This window comes from Apostichopus japonicus, chromosome 19 (genome assembly GCF_037975245.1).
Source record: "Apostichopus japonicus isolate 1M-3 chromosome 19, ASM3797524v1, whole genome shotgun sequence".
Classification (NCBI taxonomy): Eukaryota; Metazoa; Echinodermata; class Holothuroidea; order Aspidochirotida; family Stichopodidae; genus Apostichopus; species Apostichopus japonicus.
Window position 1 is genome coordinate 21273054 of NC_092579.1, and position 16790 is coordinate 21289843.

The 16790-nt window shown below is 38.2% G+C and overlaps 2 protein-coding genes across 2 annotated transcripts; one reads left to right on the top strand and one right to left on the bottom strand.

Annotated features, from left to right (window-relative positions):
* Positions 1-448: 448 nt before the first annotated feature.
* Positions 449-6102, bottom strand: LOC139959588 (tektin-4-like). The gene is made up of 7 exons (XM_071957312.1): positions 5891-6102; positions 4490-5106; positions 3975-4045; positions 3217-3360; positions 2133-2355; positions 1483-1637; positions 449-763 (listed from the first exon to the last, which is right to left on the bottom strand). Exons 2-7 carry the CDS (start codon positions 5069-5071, stop codon positions 547-549), a joined length of 1392 nt encoding a protein of 463 aa, XP_071813413.1. The 5' UTR covers positions 5072-5106; positions 5891-6102; the 3' UTR covers positions 449-546.
* Positions 6103-6263: 161 nt separating this feature from the next.
* LOC139959594 (THO complex subunit 4-B-like) lies at positions 6264-14830 on the top strand. Its single transcript, XM_071957321.1, has 6 exons — positions 6264-6674; positions 8295-8462; positions 9190-9337; positions 10429-10525; positions 11576-11750; positions 12903-14830. The coding sequence occupies exons 1-6, from the start codon at positions 6462-6464 to the stop codon at positions 12912-12914; spliced, it is 813 nt and encodes a 270-aa protein (XP_071813422.1). The 5' UTR covers positions 6264-6461; the 3' UTR covers positions 12915-14830.
* The last annotated feature ends 1960 nt before the right edge of the window (positions 14831-16790 follow it).

Sequence of the window (16790 nt, forward strand, 5' to 3'; positions counted from 1 at the left end):
TTAAATCATTTGTATTTTCTTAAAAACCTTCCACTAAAAGATGTCTACATACACCCTGTGTGATGAGTCGTCCATCCAAATTTTGTAATGTGAAATTAGCTTAATTTTCTCAAAGTTTTTGATTTTGAGATTATGGCTATCCAAAGTAGAACCCACTGCTTGAAAATTCTGGCAATTTTGGGGAAAAGTCACATGACTATCACTGAAGCCTTGGGAAGCACTCACTGCAGAATGAACCGGTTTTTCCTTTGTAAGTTATTCTATTGTTTGTTCCTTCAGTCACATAGCTTCCCCATCAAGCTGCAGACCTAGGTTATGGAATCATTAGGGAGCATCTTTGGGGGAAGAAAAACCTTAAAATAAGATCAAATCTGCAAATATTCATCTTATTTGTTGAGTAATGTATTTCAATGTAATTAACAAAGTCATCTAAATTTTTCCATCGCTGTCATGTTTATAATATTTGATTACATGTTTGGTTGTTGGATAATGCTTGTCCTTAAATTATGTTCAAGCGGCGGTCATTTCCGCAAGCCGACCAATTTTTTACTGGTAGCCGACGAGGCGCGAAGTCGAAGGGTATCGGGTCCTGAATTTCAAGCACTTGTCACGGTCGATGAAGATGCTGTTCTTCTTCAGTGCGATCTCCTTTTCTAGGGTCATCCTCGTGTCCATCAGATCCTTGAGAGAGGCTTGAGAATCGGCCAGTTTCTGGTTGAGGTGATCGATGGAATTCTGAATTTCACCCACTTCTTGAACCATCCTAAAATGGAAAGATTTATTATGTGTTATCTTTTGTGAAAATTTTTCATGAAAGAATATGATGATGAAACAAGTACAATGGTTTCTTCTGACGGTAGATATAACAAGGTAACCCCTCGTTGAAAATTCTGGGGAGTTTTGAATAAGAATCACTGTTACATGGGGTCAAACAATTTTTAAGATGGCAAAATTAGTCTTTGAGACAACCAGTGACATGAGTGCGAAATTGTGGATTCTTTTATGAGTTACTTTACTTTGCAAATTGTTCTATACCTAAAAAAAAAGCATTAATGCTTTCTTTTAGGATTGACCAAAGAGCAAACTTGTTTGTCCAAACAGGTCAAGAAGGAGGGACAAAATTGCTCTCACTGAAGATGGACTGGATCTCTCTCAAGAATACCCTAAGCCAAGGTGTCTTAAGCCAGGTCGAGCCCTCGTGAAAATTATGTCACTAGGCCCCCTTTTTTCACTTTTCATATTTCCTTATGTATATATGAAAATGCAAACACATTCGTTATTTTCCTGGTACTCCTCGATGGTGTCTTTCCACATAATTGACTCCAGGACTGTGGCCTCCTGAGCCCCCCTCCCCTTTTGAAATGACTTTTCCCCAAGTAAAGACATTAATTGCCTTTGGACAAGAAGCTCTGTTGTAGATCACCCCTATACTGAGTGCACCAATCAACCATCCATGGTCAACAATTTATTACTGAAATTTACCTGAAGTGCGCTGGATCTCGGCAGAGTTCTACATTTGGTCTGTTGGTCCTGCTGTCCAGTCTGGTCTGGGCAACTTTCATCGGTGCCTCCTTGTCCTTGATGGACTTCTGCAGGAGACGGACATTGTCCTCCATGGAAGCAATTTCCTGGACGGTCTGTTACAAAGGAATACGGGAAATATTACTAATCTGAAGTTAACTTGTGATATATGGTGATCATATTCAAATTTCTGAAACAAAATTGCTGCAATGTAATTAAAAGAGACAAACATAAATTACAAATGCAGCAGTTTCAAACAGTTGCTCAATAAACTTTTAAACACAGGTGCACAAAGTTGGTAACACTGCAACAGATTAACTATGGATACAAACACTGGTTTTGCTGAAAACTGTCTTTTTTACTAGTGAGGGGGTTCATGTTCTGGAATTCTTTTGAAAATACACTATCATGCTGTAGCCAAAAGTCGTTGGAATAAAGTTGGGGTGGGAGGAGGGGGCGGGTGGAAGAAATTGGGTAATACTAGAGCAATCTCTCTCTTCCCACCTCCGTTTTGCCTGTGACCAAATTGTTGGGTCATGTACTGATTTAGTGTACAATAAAATAAAGGTGTGTGTTGTAGTGTCAGTAGACCAAATAGACATTATGCATACCTTTTGTAAATGATTTTCCATCTTTGTCTTGGCATCATTCATCTCTTCGATTCTGCGAGCAAATTCTGAATTGACAGTGTTACATTGCTCACGCATATCATTAGAGGTGTCGGTGACAATCTGGTCGATAAGGTTACGTAGCTGCTGGGAGGCCAGTCTCTCGTGCTCAGCCCTTACGATGTTGTCGTGGGAAAACTCTGCCCAAGATTCAGGGGTGCTTTGGCTATAAAGAAGAACGAGAAAACAGCTCTGTGTATGAAGCAAATCTAAATAAATAGTACATTTTGGAATATCTTGAAATTATGTAAATATATAATAACCAGAAAGCCAAGTGACTTTGTGATTCCTTGCTATCATTAAAATGTTTAGTCTGTTGCAAGATTTCATGTGTACAGTACATAGTTAATGAGCACAACATGAACATTAGCCACTATGAACCCAAGAAATGAAGGAGAAAATGTGAATATTTATTCCTACATGTTTCAATATCCTGAAAGAACAGTGTTCCTACATGAAATATAGACACATAGATGTACAGTATGACTAAATCAGCCATGTCACTATGCAACCATCTCTTTAAGAATTGAATGAAAACTCTTCATGAAATTGTTTATACACATACTCCAACACAAAAGTCATCTCTAAGGTATAAATAATCTTCCAAAAGAGACCAATTGAGGTAACTTTTGGACCCTTTGAGCCCTGCCTGAGTCATATCAGCATTTTTTTCGGGCAAAAATATTATGACATTATCTGTCACTTTGAACTTAGAAATGACAATGTCAAGTGCTATTTTCAGAGTGGGCACACACGTTTTGACACGTGGTGACCTTAAATGAACTCTGACCTACATCAATTTTGTACAAACTATACAATACATAAGGCTATCATACCATGCATATATGAGCTCCTTATATGTTCTGGAGATGGTCAAGATTTTTCCACTTTTTTTCCAAAGATATCTGTACTTTCTTTGTTTTATCTGAAGCTTTTGGTGACAAGACCTTCCCACTGATATTCCCCATCCAAAATACCTTGTTTCATCATATGATGTTCATAGTAATGCAGGGGAGGGGGTACTTACACATTGTTGAATTTAGCAGATCCTTCCTTGTACTGGATTTCTGTAGAATTATTGTTCAGTCCTGTACATTTCTCATCGATTTCAAACGCTTGAACTTTGTCAGACCAGTCCATGGTAAGCTTGTGCTTAGCACCTCGATTCAACCTAGTGAAAGAAGTAATAGAAAGATGAAGAACAAAGTTATTATGGAAGTAAGTATATTTTCATTACATACCTCAAGAACAGCAAACTTAGAACAAGTTTTTGCCACTCTGCCATAATGTTCAGTTATCTGGGGAATTGTAAAGGCTTCTAGCAAATTTTCCTTTTAATCTGCTGCAAGAAAACATTTATTTAAAACATTTAAAGGTAGTTCGGTTATCCAAGACGACCAAATTTCTGCTTGGACAACCAAACTCATCTGTGGAGGTTTTCCAGCAGACCACTCGTTGTTTACATCAAGTTCAGATTGCAAAATATAACTTAATACCCCCAAATAGGTAAATTAGAAATTGATATCTTTGCCTTAGACCGAGTGGTCTTTTCACTAACCTACACATATGTCTCATACAGTGTAACTATTTGCCTTTGTTGTTTTGCAACAATTTTTTCAAACAAAAAATTTGCTGTTCGGACAACCAACTCGTAAGGCCTGGTTGTCCAAGCGACAACCAGGGAAAACACTTAAGAATTTGCCCAGGTACTGTGTATGATATGTGCTGATAAGAAATCTTTCACAAGCAACAAATAATGTCACAAGTTCATGTACAGTTACTTACTTGATTTGTCTATCTGCATTTTCAATTGTTCTCTTAAGCAAATCTTGCACTTTCCTGATAATTTCGACTTCCTGTGGCAAAGAAAAAACAGCAGCAAATAAACATGTTAAACAATGTGAAAAAAATAACACCTATTTGATTGGATTACATAATTTATGGTTTGGTATTGGTTTGAATATTATTTCGTTTTTTTCTTTTAGAATGAAGATTTTCTTGTTAAAAGTTTTTGGTACTGACCTAGGGCTCAACATTCTATAGTCAGCTATTCTAAGAACGTTGAATTAGAAACAAAAAATTTCCATGAGTTAAACAACTTATAAGGTAAAATGCTTATATTGTTTTAAAATGATCAACATATTGCTGGCATAATTGGATGCAATAAACTGATGACCCAAAAGACATAAAAATGCAATGGATATAAAATTAATCAAGTGGATGGGAAGTATAAGTCCAGGAGCGAATAATTTTTTGAGAACAAATATATTTATATATTTCTTTACAATACTTTCACTCACCTTATTAAGAGCTAGCTCCACTCGATCCCCGACTAAATCAACTTCTTGTCTTCGGCTTCTGCAATCCAGATTGTCTTGTGCAATGTTGAGAGGGACCTCCGTAGCGTCTAGAGCATTCTCCAGTCGCTTCTTCTGAGCGCAAAGCAGATCAGTTTCTTCAATCATTTCCTTGATCTCTCTGTCCAGTTCAACCTTCCAGAAATTGATATCGTTCATCCTCTCGGCCAGTTTCTTTGTCGCATCTGCTTGGGTTCTTTGCGTCAAAGCTTCTGTTTCGTTGGACAACTGCTTGGATTCATGCTTGAGTCGTTCTGCGTTGTCGCGATCTGTGAAGCTCTGGTAATATCGCTGGTAATTCGACTGATGCCATTCTTCGGGTGTATGCTTGGCAGAACGGAAACCTGTAGAAGCAGGGGCACCCATTGGAACTCCGATTGCCCCACTTTCTCCAAGAGTGGCTACTTTAGCAAGACTTTTGGCGAGCTCCTCATCTGTCTTTGTCCCAATAGTTGTCATTGCAGGAGCCATAGGATATGGAGGACTTCTTGTCCGTGATAAAAGAGTTGCACCAGCATCAGCCATGGTTAAATAGAGTATTGGTTATTCAATTTCAAACTCTGTGGAAACAAATTAAAAGGTCATATTGTGAGTACTAAAAGTGAATGAAATGTACGTAACACAACAACAATGAATAAAACAACAGGTTAGAATAATACTAGGCGTACATATTGTTTTCCATAAATTAAAATATGTTTCCATTAGCTTGCTCACTGGGTCAAGTGTACTTCATCTCTTGTCTTGCCAATTGTGATGGCCTCATTGTAATATAGCTGTTAAAGCTTGTCATAAGTGAAAGCATTCCTCAACACAGCCTAAGAGCAATTTTAATGTAGGTATAGTCAACACTGACAACAGCATTGCATGGTTAAGCTTAAGGTATCAAAGACTTGAAGTTTAAGTTGTAGTTAAAAGCTAGGCATATATACACTTTCAAGAAATAACAAGGAAACAGCGTTACAATTATATATTGCTTAAATTATGAAAAGGAACAACCTAGAGTTACTGCTGCCACAAGCTAGACCCCTAAAAGCGACCTGTGAACACACTAGGCCTTCTTACTCAGACTATGACACCCTTAGCCTACTCTGTCTTACTACTACAATTAGCCTTGTATACTAGTAGGAGTAGGACTAGACCCATGTTGAAAATTGAGGCTAGGCCTAGCTAGTTTAGTAGAAAAAAAGGATCAGGAGGGACACTTAAGTCCCCATCAAGGACCCTATAGAGAGAAAAAAAACTGAAGACGCAAAGTGACACACACTCAGACCCCATTACAATGCTTAAACTTAAAGTGTTTGTCTTTTCTTGTTATTCATCGATGGAATATACTTCGAGGCTTACCACAAGAAACATCCAAGATTACCAAAGTGAAGTTAAGAAAATGACACTGACAGCAAGTTTCAGAGCTTCCACTTGAAAAGACAACTGAAACTGAAGTTTATGGTTCAACCAAGTTCCGCTTGTAAGTTGTACGTACTGTAGGACCTATTTCTTCTATCTAATATGTGCTTGTTCTAATCATTGCACACCGTTCACCCTCACATGCATCACATTATGTGTACATCTTCACCAGTAGCAACCATTCTGTCCTTTTGTTGATAGTTGTCATAACGATGACCTCATTATGAATATTTAGTACCATATCACACAGAAACGGCTGAAAAGTATAGTCTACGAAACTTCGGCCATTTTGTTTGAATTTTAGCTGCTCACACGAATAACCCACGCGGACTCAGCGTTAGCGTTTATTTATTGTGTATGTACGTTGTTTCTGTGAATAATTTCTGTGTGTACTGTTACTTGGTCCTCCGGGTTTGATACTGTTCCACTACCGTCCTGGGATCATCTTCATTATTCCACTTCTTCCGCAACAAGGGTTTCTTCAGAACTAACACTCGCATATATTAAAAACATGGGTGACAAAATTGATCAAAGTTTAGATGATATTATCAAGCAGGACAGGGCCGGCAAACGCGGAAGGGGACGTGGACGCGGTGGTCGCGGTAGAGGTGGCGGTAATAGAGGTGGTGGATTTCAAACCCGCAATAGGGGTGGAAGAGGTGGTGGTGGCCCTGTGAGACGAGGCAGAGGGTCCTCTAGAGGAAGACAAACACCCTACAGTAGAGTAAGTGTTATTTTACGATAGGCCTAGACTAGAGTGAAATGAAGTTATGCCCTAACGTAAACAATAATAACACTAGGCTAGGCCTAGCCTACTTTAGCCTGGCTTAACTTAACCTAACATTAAGCTTATTGAATAGTAGTATGCTTAGGCTAACCCCGCATTATATTTATTTGTACTACTAACACAACTAGGCCTAGGGTGGTATGTAGGCTTGCCTAAATCCCAAAGTTGGGCTTTGCCTAACGTTAGGCCATACAAACAAATCATGCTCTGTCCCTAGGCCTATACCAAAATGTCCCATACCAAAACGTCCCCACTTTTGGTCAAAACGTCCCCGTTGGTCAAAGCGTCCCCGTCAGTTGTGAATATATATTAATTTTAAGTTATAATTTGGCTAAGTCATCGGCATGCAAGTTGGATTACAAGCGCGAAATAAATCATGAAGGACTAGGCCTATATCACAGGGTGTTTTGACTGCGGGGACGTTATAGGCCTCAGCTGGATTGGTTCCAGTGCCATTCCGCCATATGTACAGTTGTGTTCCATCTAGGTTGACACGACTGTCCGGACACTTTCCGACGTTTTCTGAAACCCGGACATTTTTGTTCATTTTACTCCAACAATATTCACTCTTAATCCGGACGGAACATGTGGTTTACTGACTAATTTTTCACACCAGATTAATCGATCTTCTCAGTTTGTTACTATGAAAGTTACAATGGTGGTGTGTTCGATTCTGTCCAATAAACCAGATGCTTTAGCCCTACTCAAAGTAACAATACAGTAAGGATAATAGAGGCAAGAACCCTTTCATTTCAATAAAACGTCATGTGTCGGATAATCCGGACCCTTAAAGGCATTGAAGACTAGCCACAAACCCTGTGCCCTGCTCTGAAAAAGTTAACTTGTGGCTTCAAAATGCAGAGAGTAATGAAACGTGATACCTTGTTATCTTTTATCTAGACCTAAGATGTCCACGCTGGTATGTACACTGTGTTGTGGGCATTAACAGTAGCTGCATGTATTGACTGTACACTAGTGTCTAATTACCGACATTAGCAAGCTGTGTGTGTATTTTCTGGGATCAATGGGGGTGTTTTACACTTACATTCAAAACTAGGTCAGATTACCGGCATGAGACGTTTCTTTGTGCGCGAGTCTTCACATCCTTGACTATGTTTCCTTCACATCCTTGACTATGCTAGACTATGTTTCTGTTCAAAAGCAATTTTAGAGGCAGTTCTAATACCAGATTGCAAAACGTCTGAATCTTTCCGATAATCCGGACGGAATAAACAGTACAGTGATGTACTTCTGCTACGAACAAAATCAAAGGTGATACAAGTTTCAACAACTTGTGAATGTCACAGTGAACTGGGTACCAAGTGAGATGGCCTAGCCGATGCATGGGGTGGATGGCATAAATTATGGCAATTGAAAAGAAAAAAGAAATTTTCACTGTGAAATGTCCAAAAGTATTCTGAAATGAAAAATATAGGTTTTTCCATTAAATTAAAGGTTCATCACAGAGAAATTTGCTATGAATGTAGCTGGTTTGTGTTACCAAACTCATGTTATGATTTATAACAGCCATATGAATGGTTCTTAATTTTTCCTCAGCCCACAGAGCTCCCTGACCAGTGGGAACATGATATGTATAATGACAGCAAAGTTGGAGGAGGAGGTCTTATCAGTGGAGGTGGAGGAGGAGGAGGAGGTGGACAGTTACTACAAGGGAAACTACTAGTCTCAAATTTAGATTTTGGTGTGTCAGATGCAGATATTCAGGTTTGTGATTGTCTGGGGTGATCAATTTGCTGTAATAATCTTTGCCTTTGCAGGGAATAATAAAGTCCTCAGGTTTGTGTAGCATTGATGAAGGCTCTGACCTTGTGACTATAACATATGTCTTATAATGTAATAAGGTTCCTATGTCAACATCTGCTTACACAACGTTGGCCTATATAACAGATATGACCATTTTGCTAAGCACTGGATACATTATTTGCTGTTTTGGGAGATTTACCTGCAGGCTGTCTAAATGTTGATCATCATCTAGTACTACTCTTCCAATATGTATGTTATTGTCAATTGCAGCCATCTCTCCTGTGTGTCATTCCTAATTCAATCCTTTTCCATTTCATTAACATGTTTCATGTACAATAATAAGGCTCTTAGAAATAACAATATACCCAATTTTACACTTATCAATCTTCCATATAGCTGCTTCAGTTCTTTTGTGGATTTGTATGAGAGGAAACATTGTTTCCATAACTAGTTCCTTAAAGCTCCCTTTTTGGGGTTTTTGTCCCTTGAAAAGTGTTGAACTTGAAAACTGCATACAATTTTATTATTGCCCTGTAATTTTACATCATTCAGAATCAAAAGGAATAAAGACAAACATGTTTAGTGTTGCAATTACATTAATGTGCACCTCTTCCAACAAAGCATTCCCATCGTTGCAGATTTGACCTTTTCCAGAAATCATGGCATCTTATTATTATTCTTCCCACAGGAGCTATTTACTGACTTTGGAGAATTAGTTAAAGCAGCTGTGCACTACGACAGATCAGGCCGGAGCCTGGGAACAGCAGACGTTGTGTTTAGGAGAAAAGCGGATGCCATCAAAGCAATGAAACAGTACCACAAAGTCCCATTAGATGGTAAGTGACTTTTTGTAATTTACACAATTGATTGAAAGGCTGTCCTTTGATGTGAGATGTCTGAACTTCTGCTATAATGGCCAAGATTTATCCTTGGAACTGTCTTGTGGACAACATATATTTACCACCAAGAACAACTCAGACATTCCATTATCGAGTCCTTGTCGATTTATTATTTAGGTGTGCTGGAAAGATTGCATTCAAATTTTTTTCGGGATGCTGTTTACTTTCGGTGTTTAATTCAGTTTGCCCTTGTGGTGTAGGATCAATTTGCTAACAATTTGCAAGCATCATCAGTAGTTGCACTGACATTGTGATCATTTATTTGAGTTACATCGACCATTCCCCAAACTTTGTCGGTTCGGAATGGTATTGCAGTTACAATGTTCCGTAGAACTATGGTTAAAGGCCTGCCAAATTTATGTAAATCACACTTGTGTAAGATCAATTCAAGTGAAGGGTGACTTTATTAGGGGGAAAATATATTTATTTCATATTTTTTTTTACATACTCGTCCCGTAAATTACACTTCTTGCAGTCATTTTAGGGGTGTGATCGCACCCCCCTCAGCTCAAAAAGAGAAATCCTGGTAGGCTATGTTGCTCCAGGAGTAACCATGCAAGTACTGGAAAGATAACAGACTTTTCCAGCCATTTTTTGAAAGTAGGGTGTACAGAAGTTTGGCATTGCAGAAGCAGTGCAAACATTGAGTGACCTTAAATGATCACCCTTCATCGTCGCAAGAAAAGTCTAGAAAGTATATTGAAATATATTGAGTTTATGGACCTGGACACTGTATATGTGCACCTGTGCGCAGCAAACAGCTAAATACAGCTAAATATTTTAGGAGTTTCAACAGTTTGTGATGTCACTTTCCCTATTTGTCACTAGATGAATTACTTCTTTCAATTTGACACTTTGAATGGCAATGTCAGTTTTCTGTGATTTCATACCAATTCTTTTCTTATTGCCAATGAAAACAGGCATTTAATTCACACTTATTTTGTCATCCTACAGATGTAGGTAGGTAGATCAGTAGCTGAGCTTATGACTTTCTAACAAGTTTGTTCACCTCATTCTTTACTCCACAGGTCGAGCAATGGATATACAACTGGCAACATCGGCAGTTGAAGTCAGTCAGCCACAAAGGACACAGACGTTTAACAGACCAAGGGGGCAAAGTCAAAAGTAAGGAGTAGATTAGAATTATTTTGGATACAACATTTTGACATGTTAAATATTTTTTATCATTTTTGCCAAATCAAAATTTGAATCCTGAACAGTGTGTTAACAAAAATTAGAAACTCTGTGAGAGAATTATAAATCTTGGTGAAGTTGTAATACTAGTTTTCACTAAAGGGAAATTTTGTGTTTGCTAGCAGGTTTGTTCATCTAAGTAGGGTGGTAGGGAACATAAACTGCCACACCGAGTGATTCTGGTAGGGTGGTGGCTAGGGTAAGTTCTTAATTAGAAAAATGTAATTAGCTGCATTTATTAAACTCTATCTAATTGTAAACATGCCTTTCACACTAACAGCAAGTTCTTGTTGTTCATTGTGCACAAGACGTGATAGGAGTTTTTTCGATGACATGGTATTGTGTTGTGATATTTGGAGTAGTTGAATGGTTTCCCCATTAATGGACTCCTTTGTCATTCTTGGAAGTTGCACAAGTCTGTGCTTCACCTCAGTATTTATTGAGAACAATTAATATAGAAATAGCTAAATTTATTTTGTCAGCATTATCATTCTCGCTTTTAACTCCGTTCTATTTTAGAGTTAACAAGAATCCTAAAGGGAGGTTACCATTTCAAATCAGACATCAACAGTTACACTATGCCTACAACAATATAATAGCAAATAACTATACCTTTGTTTAAAATAGTCATGTAAGATGTTAATTTTTCTTGCAAATAAATTGTAAGGATAATTACAAGCCAGTTTCGTTGTTATTATATATAAAGCTAAATTTTAACCCAAGTGCATCAATCAATGGGCTTTTATATTGTATCCTAATTTAGGTTTGGTTGAAAAATGACAAATTTTCTTCCTAATATTGCAATAGCATAGTATAACAGGACAATGTATTTGATGTACAACTTTAAATTCCAGTGCAAACTACAGCTAAAGTGGGTTACCCTCCTCAGTGAAATACAAATACAACTATCACACCATATGATACAAATACGATAAGTTAGTATATTTTGTCAATTTAATATCCTGAAATTTCATTTTCCAGTTTCAGAAGAGGAGGACAAACCAGAGGGGCGAGGGGCGGCGGCAGTTTCAGGAGGGGTTCTGGAAGAGGAGGAGGAAGAGGGCGCGGTAGGGGTGGCAGAGGACGGGGACGAGACAACCGTCCAACCCCCACGGCAGAGGAACTAGATGCTGAACTTGATGAGTACAATGCACAGGTACGCAGGACACAATGTTTGTAAACTGATTACATCTGGGGCTTGTTTGTATTAGTAAACCCAGTCATAATTATTAGTGCTAGAAATACTAATCGAGAACTGTTCCTTCAGACCAGGAACTTGATGCGTCAAATTTGTCCATCGGGGAAATTACTTAAAATATGACTAGAGAACCCCATAACTGAGATTACAGAGAGGCAGTTTGGAAGAAGATTATAAAAACACTCGAGAGTTGTGAGAAAAAATGTTTTTATTCGTTCTTGACTGTGTTTAGTATCAACGGATCCAGCAATTCATGAGCAGAATAGTGACTAGGATATGATACACAATTGTTGGCTAGAATAGAATCGAACCAGTGAACTCATGTTGACAAATTCCATGGGCTACCAAGGGAGCTATCTAGCCGTTAGGCAGTGGCAAATTGGCAGTCCCTATTAAGCATCTCTTTTGCAGAATAGTGGCGTATGAGAAGCCACTATACTTGTATGCAGCCTAATTAGGGATTACACCACAGTTGTCACTTGATCCAACTAAGAATATATAGCAGTGGTGGGAGGGCAAGGTTTCAACATATATAGTCTCCTTCACATAAGTTGATTGGACCAATTATGCTGTGGACAAAAACTTCAACTGGTTTTTGATATGTCGAGCTAGCAAGGTTGTTTCATAATATATTGTTGGAATATTAACATTCATCTGTAAGTAGAATGAAACAGCATAAAGCAAAACATTTATTTAATAATGATAATAAACATTTATATAATGCTTTATTTAACCAATATCTCAACACGCTTTACAAAGAATGCAGAGAAAAACCACTACTAATTAATGTACTTAGCAAAGAGGAAGGTTTTGAGATGAGACTTATTCCACAAACGTGGCGCTCAAACAGTGAACTTGGTATTTCCGATAGGTTGGTGGACTATATAGTACTTGAGCGAAGGGTGCGCCCACTACTGCGTATGGTCAGTAATTCTGCCAGATAAGCTGGAGCCATGTCATGAAAGATTTTGAATGAAAGACTTATAAATTTATATTCAATCCGTTGCTGAATTGGAAGCCAGTGCAATTCTTGCAAGACAGGGGAAATGTGATCACTTGTTTTGGGGTTTTAGTTACAAATGTTATTTCCAAATGTTATTTATTTTGCAGGTTGATGGCTGAATACAAAGTCAGAGGGACTCTTCCTCCTGGATTTTCGGTCCTAATTTGAGTTGCAAAATAAGGACTGTTGGAGAGTTGTCTTACATCTGGAATTTCCTCTCTCACTTTTACTCTTACAATACTGTACAGTTTCTATTTACAACTTCTAGTTTCTGCCAGAAACGGTCAGCCGGTAGGTCCAGTATCGGGGAGTGATCGATTACCTCATGAAAATAAAACTTTGAATAGTGGGTATTATCAGCAAGTGGAATTGCACGCCCCGATAAGAATTTGCCAACGGTCAAGAATTTTTAATCAGAGCCTTTTTCTCGTCACTGTCTGTAGAGAGTTCAGAAATGTGGCTTCTTTCTCTGTGATTATGCTTTCTCACTTTTATGGAACTTTAAGCAGAACTTTTAGCGGAACTTTAAGCTGGCAGTGACAGAAGAATTGATTTGTTACCAGGTTATTTTTGTACCCATAAGTAAGCTCAGAAAAAAGACCGAAACTAGAAGACTGTGACATGTGACAAGGTGATGCTGGTCGAGGTGGTGATATCTAGCATTTTATATCCTCTGTTTATCTTCATAAGTGAATCTCAACAGTTGTGATATGCATTGAAGGTAATCTGTTGTTTTAAGGTTTTTCCTTACTAAATATCTTCCATGGGCAGTTTTCTGTGTTGTTAACCAAAATCTGGCTAATACCATATTAAATGTCTTAACCATTGATTTTCTAGTTACTCAAAGTGGTAGGTTGACTTAGCTGTTGTTCAGAAATTAGACCGTTTCCTCTTTATCATTTTATAAAAATGCATTTTGTTATTTTATGGATTTATGGGAGTATTCATGGCCCATACTTGAACGAAATACTCATTTGGTAGCCCCTGAATTTTGTAGCGTATTTTGTTTTTGTACTAACGATGAAATAAATTTGGGAAGGTATTGATGATTATTGAAGCATGATATTTGTATATGTCATTCACATTACTACAAATGTACCTAACATGTTTTTTTTTTAACATTTTGATTTTCATAAAGTGTTGTTGTTTTCTCTCCACATCACACTATCCCTAAAATGATACTGCTCTAATAAAATAATCAGGAAAATTGTTGGCTCATAAGTTTCACAGTGTAATGTATTGATTTGCTTGCCCATGGAAGTATTAAAAGGCTTGGTAAAATTGTGTTGTTTTCCAAGTTTTCATGAATTGGGTTAGATTTTGTCAAATTCATGAATAGACAAGTGTACATTTTTGTGTTAGTAGCACCTATCATGATACATGTTACTTTGCACATGCTCCAGATGGAACCTTTGAAAGGCTTTCTACTTTTGCTGATCTAATAACGCAGTGCTGCCACCTACTGTACAAGGGAATTGTCTGCTGTGTTCCATTGCAGTTAAAGGGAACACAAACTCAAACATATATTTATAACTTGTATTATAACAGGGATGCATTGCTCACAACGAATTAAATTCCACCCAAAAGTGAGAGAAACAACCTTCCTTCTTAGAGATAGAACCCCAGTGTAGATGTTTTAGCAACTTGTTATGCAATTGTGACTTATGTGAAGGCACATGATATATAGGATATTCAAATAAGTCAGTTTCTAAATATTCATGTTTTAATATATCTCACATCCTATCTGTGAGAAGGTATGCAAACATTGAGGATTCATTGATAGAGATTTTGAAGAAGTAGAAGAGATGGGAATGAAGTTATAAACGATTGTCTGAATAGCTGTCAAAAGCGTAGACAGGGATTGTCCAGTAATTTCAGTTGATGTTCATCTTTGGTTGCTCCTGTTTAACTCCCCTCCCTTCTCCCCAACCACTCTCCACTATGTCTTAAGTACTTTAGTAGCATTTTTGATTCATTTTCACTGACTGTAACATGTTTAGTAAATAAAGTTAAGCCTTTTGAAGTTTTAAAGACACACATTTGCATTTGTCCTCTTTTACTGTAAAGTTTTTTTCTTGATTTGAAGCTTCAACAATTGTTGGTTATGTTTCATTATATTCTTAAACTTTTTTTTGTTGCTTCCTTGTAATTTTGAGGCTAGAAGAGGCGACGGGGGTTGGACAAACAATCTCAGATTCAGTTTCTGACAAGATTTATCAATCTCGTCAAAAGTCTTAGGCGAATGTTTTGCCATAAAGATATCCAAAGTATTTTTCAGAAGAATTGTTCGATTGCAGAAGATGTATACAGTCCAATGCTGTAAGTGATTTGGAGGGGGGAGTACTTCTTTTGGGGCCTTGCCATTGGCAGGCAAGTTATGCATTGAAGTTGCTGTGTGTGTTTGTAATGGCTTAGCTTATCAAGATGGGTAATCTCTGCAGATCTCATATGTGGCTTCCCCATAACTAGTACAAGAACCCTATTGTTTTGTGTTGAGGTCCAAGGTCATTTGGGGTCAGCAGAGGGCAAAATGTAAAAATTCCAAAAATGTATCTCCAGAACCAAAACATCAAAGGAGCTCACATTAGCATAGTAGTATAGCCTTATGTAGTGTAATTTTTATATATAATTTAGTGGTCATTGTTCCTTTAAGGTCACCAGGGGTCAAATCCTTGTAAGTATGATATCTCCAGGGAGGAAACCTCTGATATCATATTTGGCATGTGGCTTCCACATAATTAGTTCAATAACTCTTATGTTTAGGGCGGAGGTCATTTGGGTCTCAATGATCACTCTTTAAAGCTAAGTATAAACACAATCATGATATCCAAGATTGATTACATCAAATTGCCCATATTTGGCATGTTTTTCTCATAGTGAGTTTAAGATGCCTATTATTTTGAGTGGTCAAAGTTCATTTGGGGTCAGCCGATGTCAAAAATATCAAAGTACTTTATCTTCAGAACTTACTTTACCTTCGAAAGAGATAATATGTGCATGGTAGATTACCCATATGATAAGTAAAATTTCTCAATAATTTAATATCTATAGTGAAAGCTCAGTTAAGGTTTGCGGAAGTCAAACCCTGTGAAGTTTCTAACGGTCAGGTCTCAATGAAGATGTGAAACTTATGCTGATCTGACTTTCCCATATGTAGTAGAAACCTCATTGCTATATTAGGTGGGAGGTCGGCTGAGGTACTTGCTGTATGAATATCAGCCAGGGTTAACTTGCAAACTATCCTTTCACTTCACATGAAATGTAATTAAAGACAGGTAACCTCTGGGAGGGGGATTTAACTCTGGATTTTTTTTTTATGGTTTTAGCAGTCATACGTGCACATGATTTAAAAGCCAGGAGTCAAATCCCCACCTCCTTCCCCTACTGACTTTATTAGGGGCATGAACCATTACGGACAGGTGTGGGTTTGTTCATTGCGACTTCCATGTAGGGGATTCGAGGGTGCTGCCCAGAACATTTTGAGGCATAAAGCCAGGAGTCAAATCCCCACCTCCTTCCCCTACTGACTTTATTAGGGGCATGAACCATTACGGACAGGTGTGGGTTTGTTCATTGCGACCTCCATGTAGGGGATTCGAGGGTGCTGCCCAGAACATTTTGAGGCATATTTTCTTTCTTTCTTGAAGGAGAGAGGGGGTGGGGGGGGGACCTGAAGGAAAAAAAACTGACTACTGTTTTGCCCGACTGTCAACCGAGTGGGGGACTGGTACCCGACCCCTCCGGCCTCCCGATTTTGGCCTTGTGCACACGACTTGTCTTAGAACTGTGCTTACCTCACACTAAGTAAAAGTGACGGTCAGCCACATATATACGAATGGCCCGAATTTAGAGGTTCATATTACGTAGCAAATGTAACAGCTTATCATTCAAAAACAATATGGATAGTGAGGACCTTTCCCCTTTGAATCCCTTTGGCCTCAAACACACCTCAAGGTTTTTAGCAATGCACCAACCATAGTAGCCCGTCGTCTGAA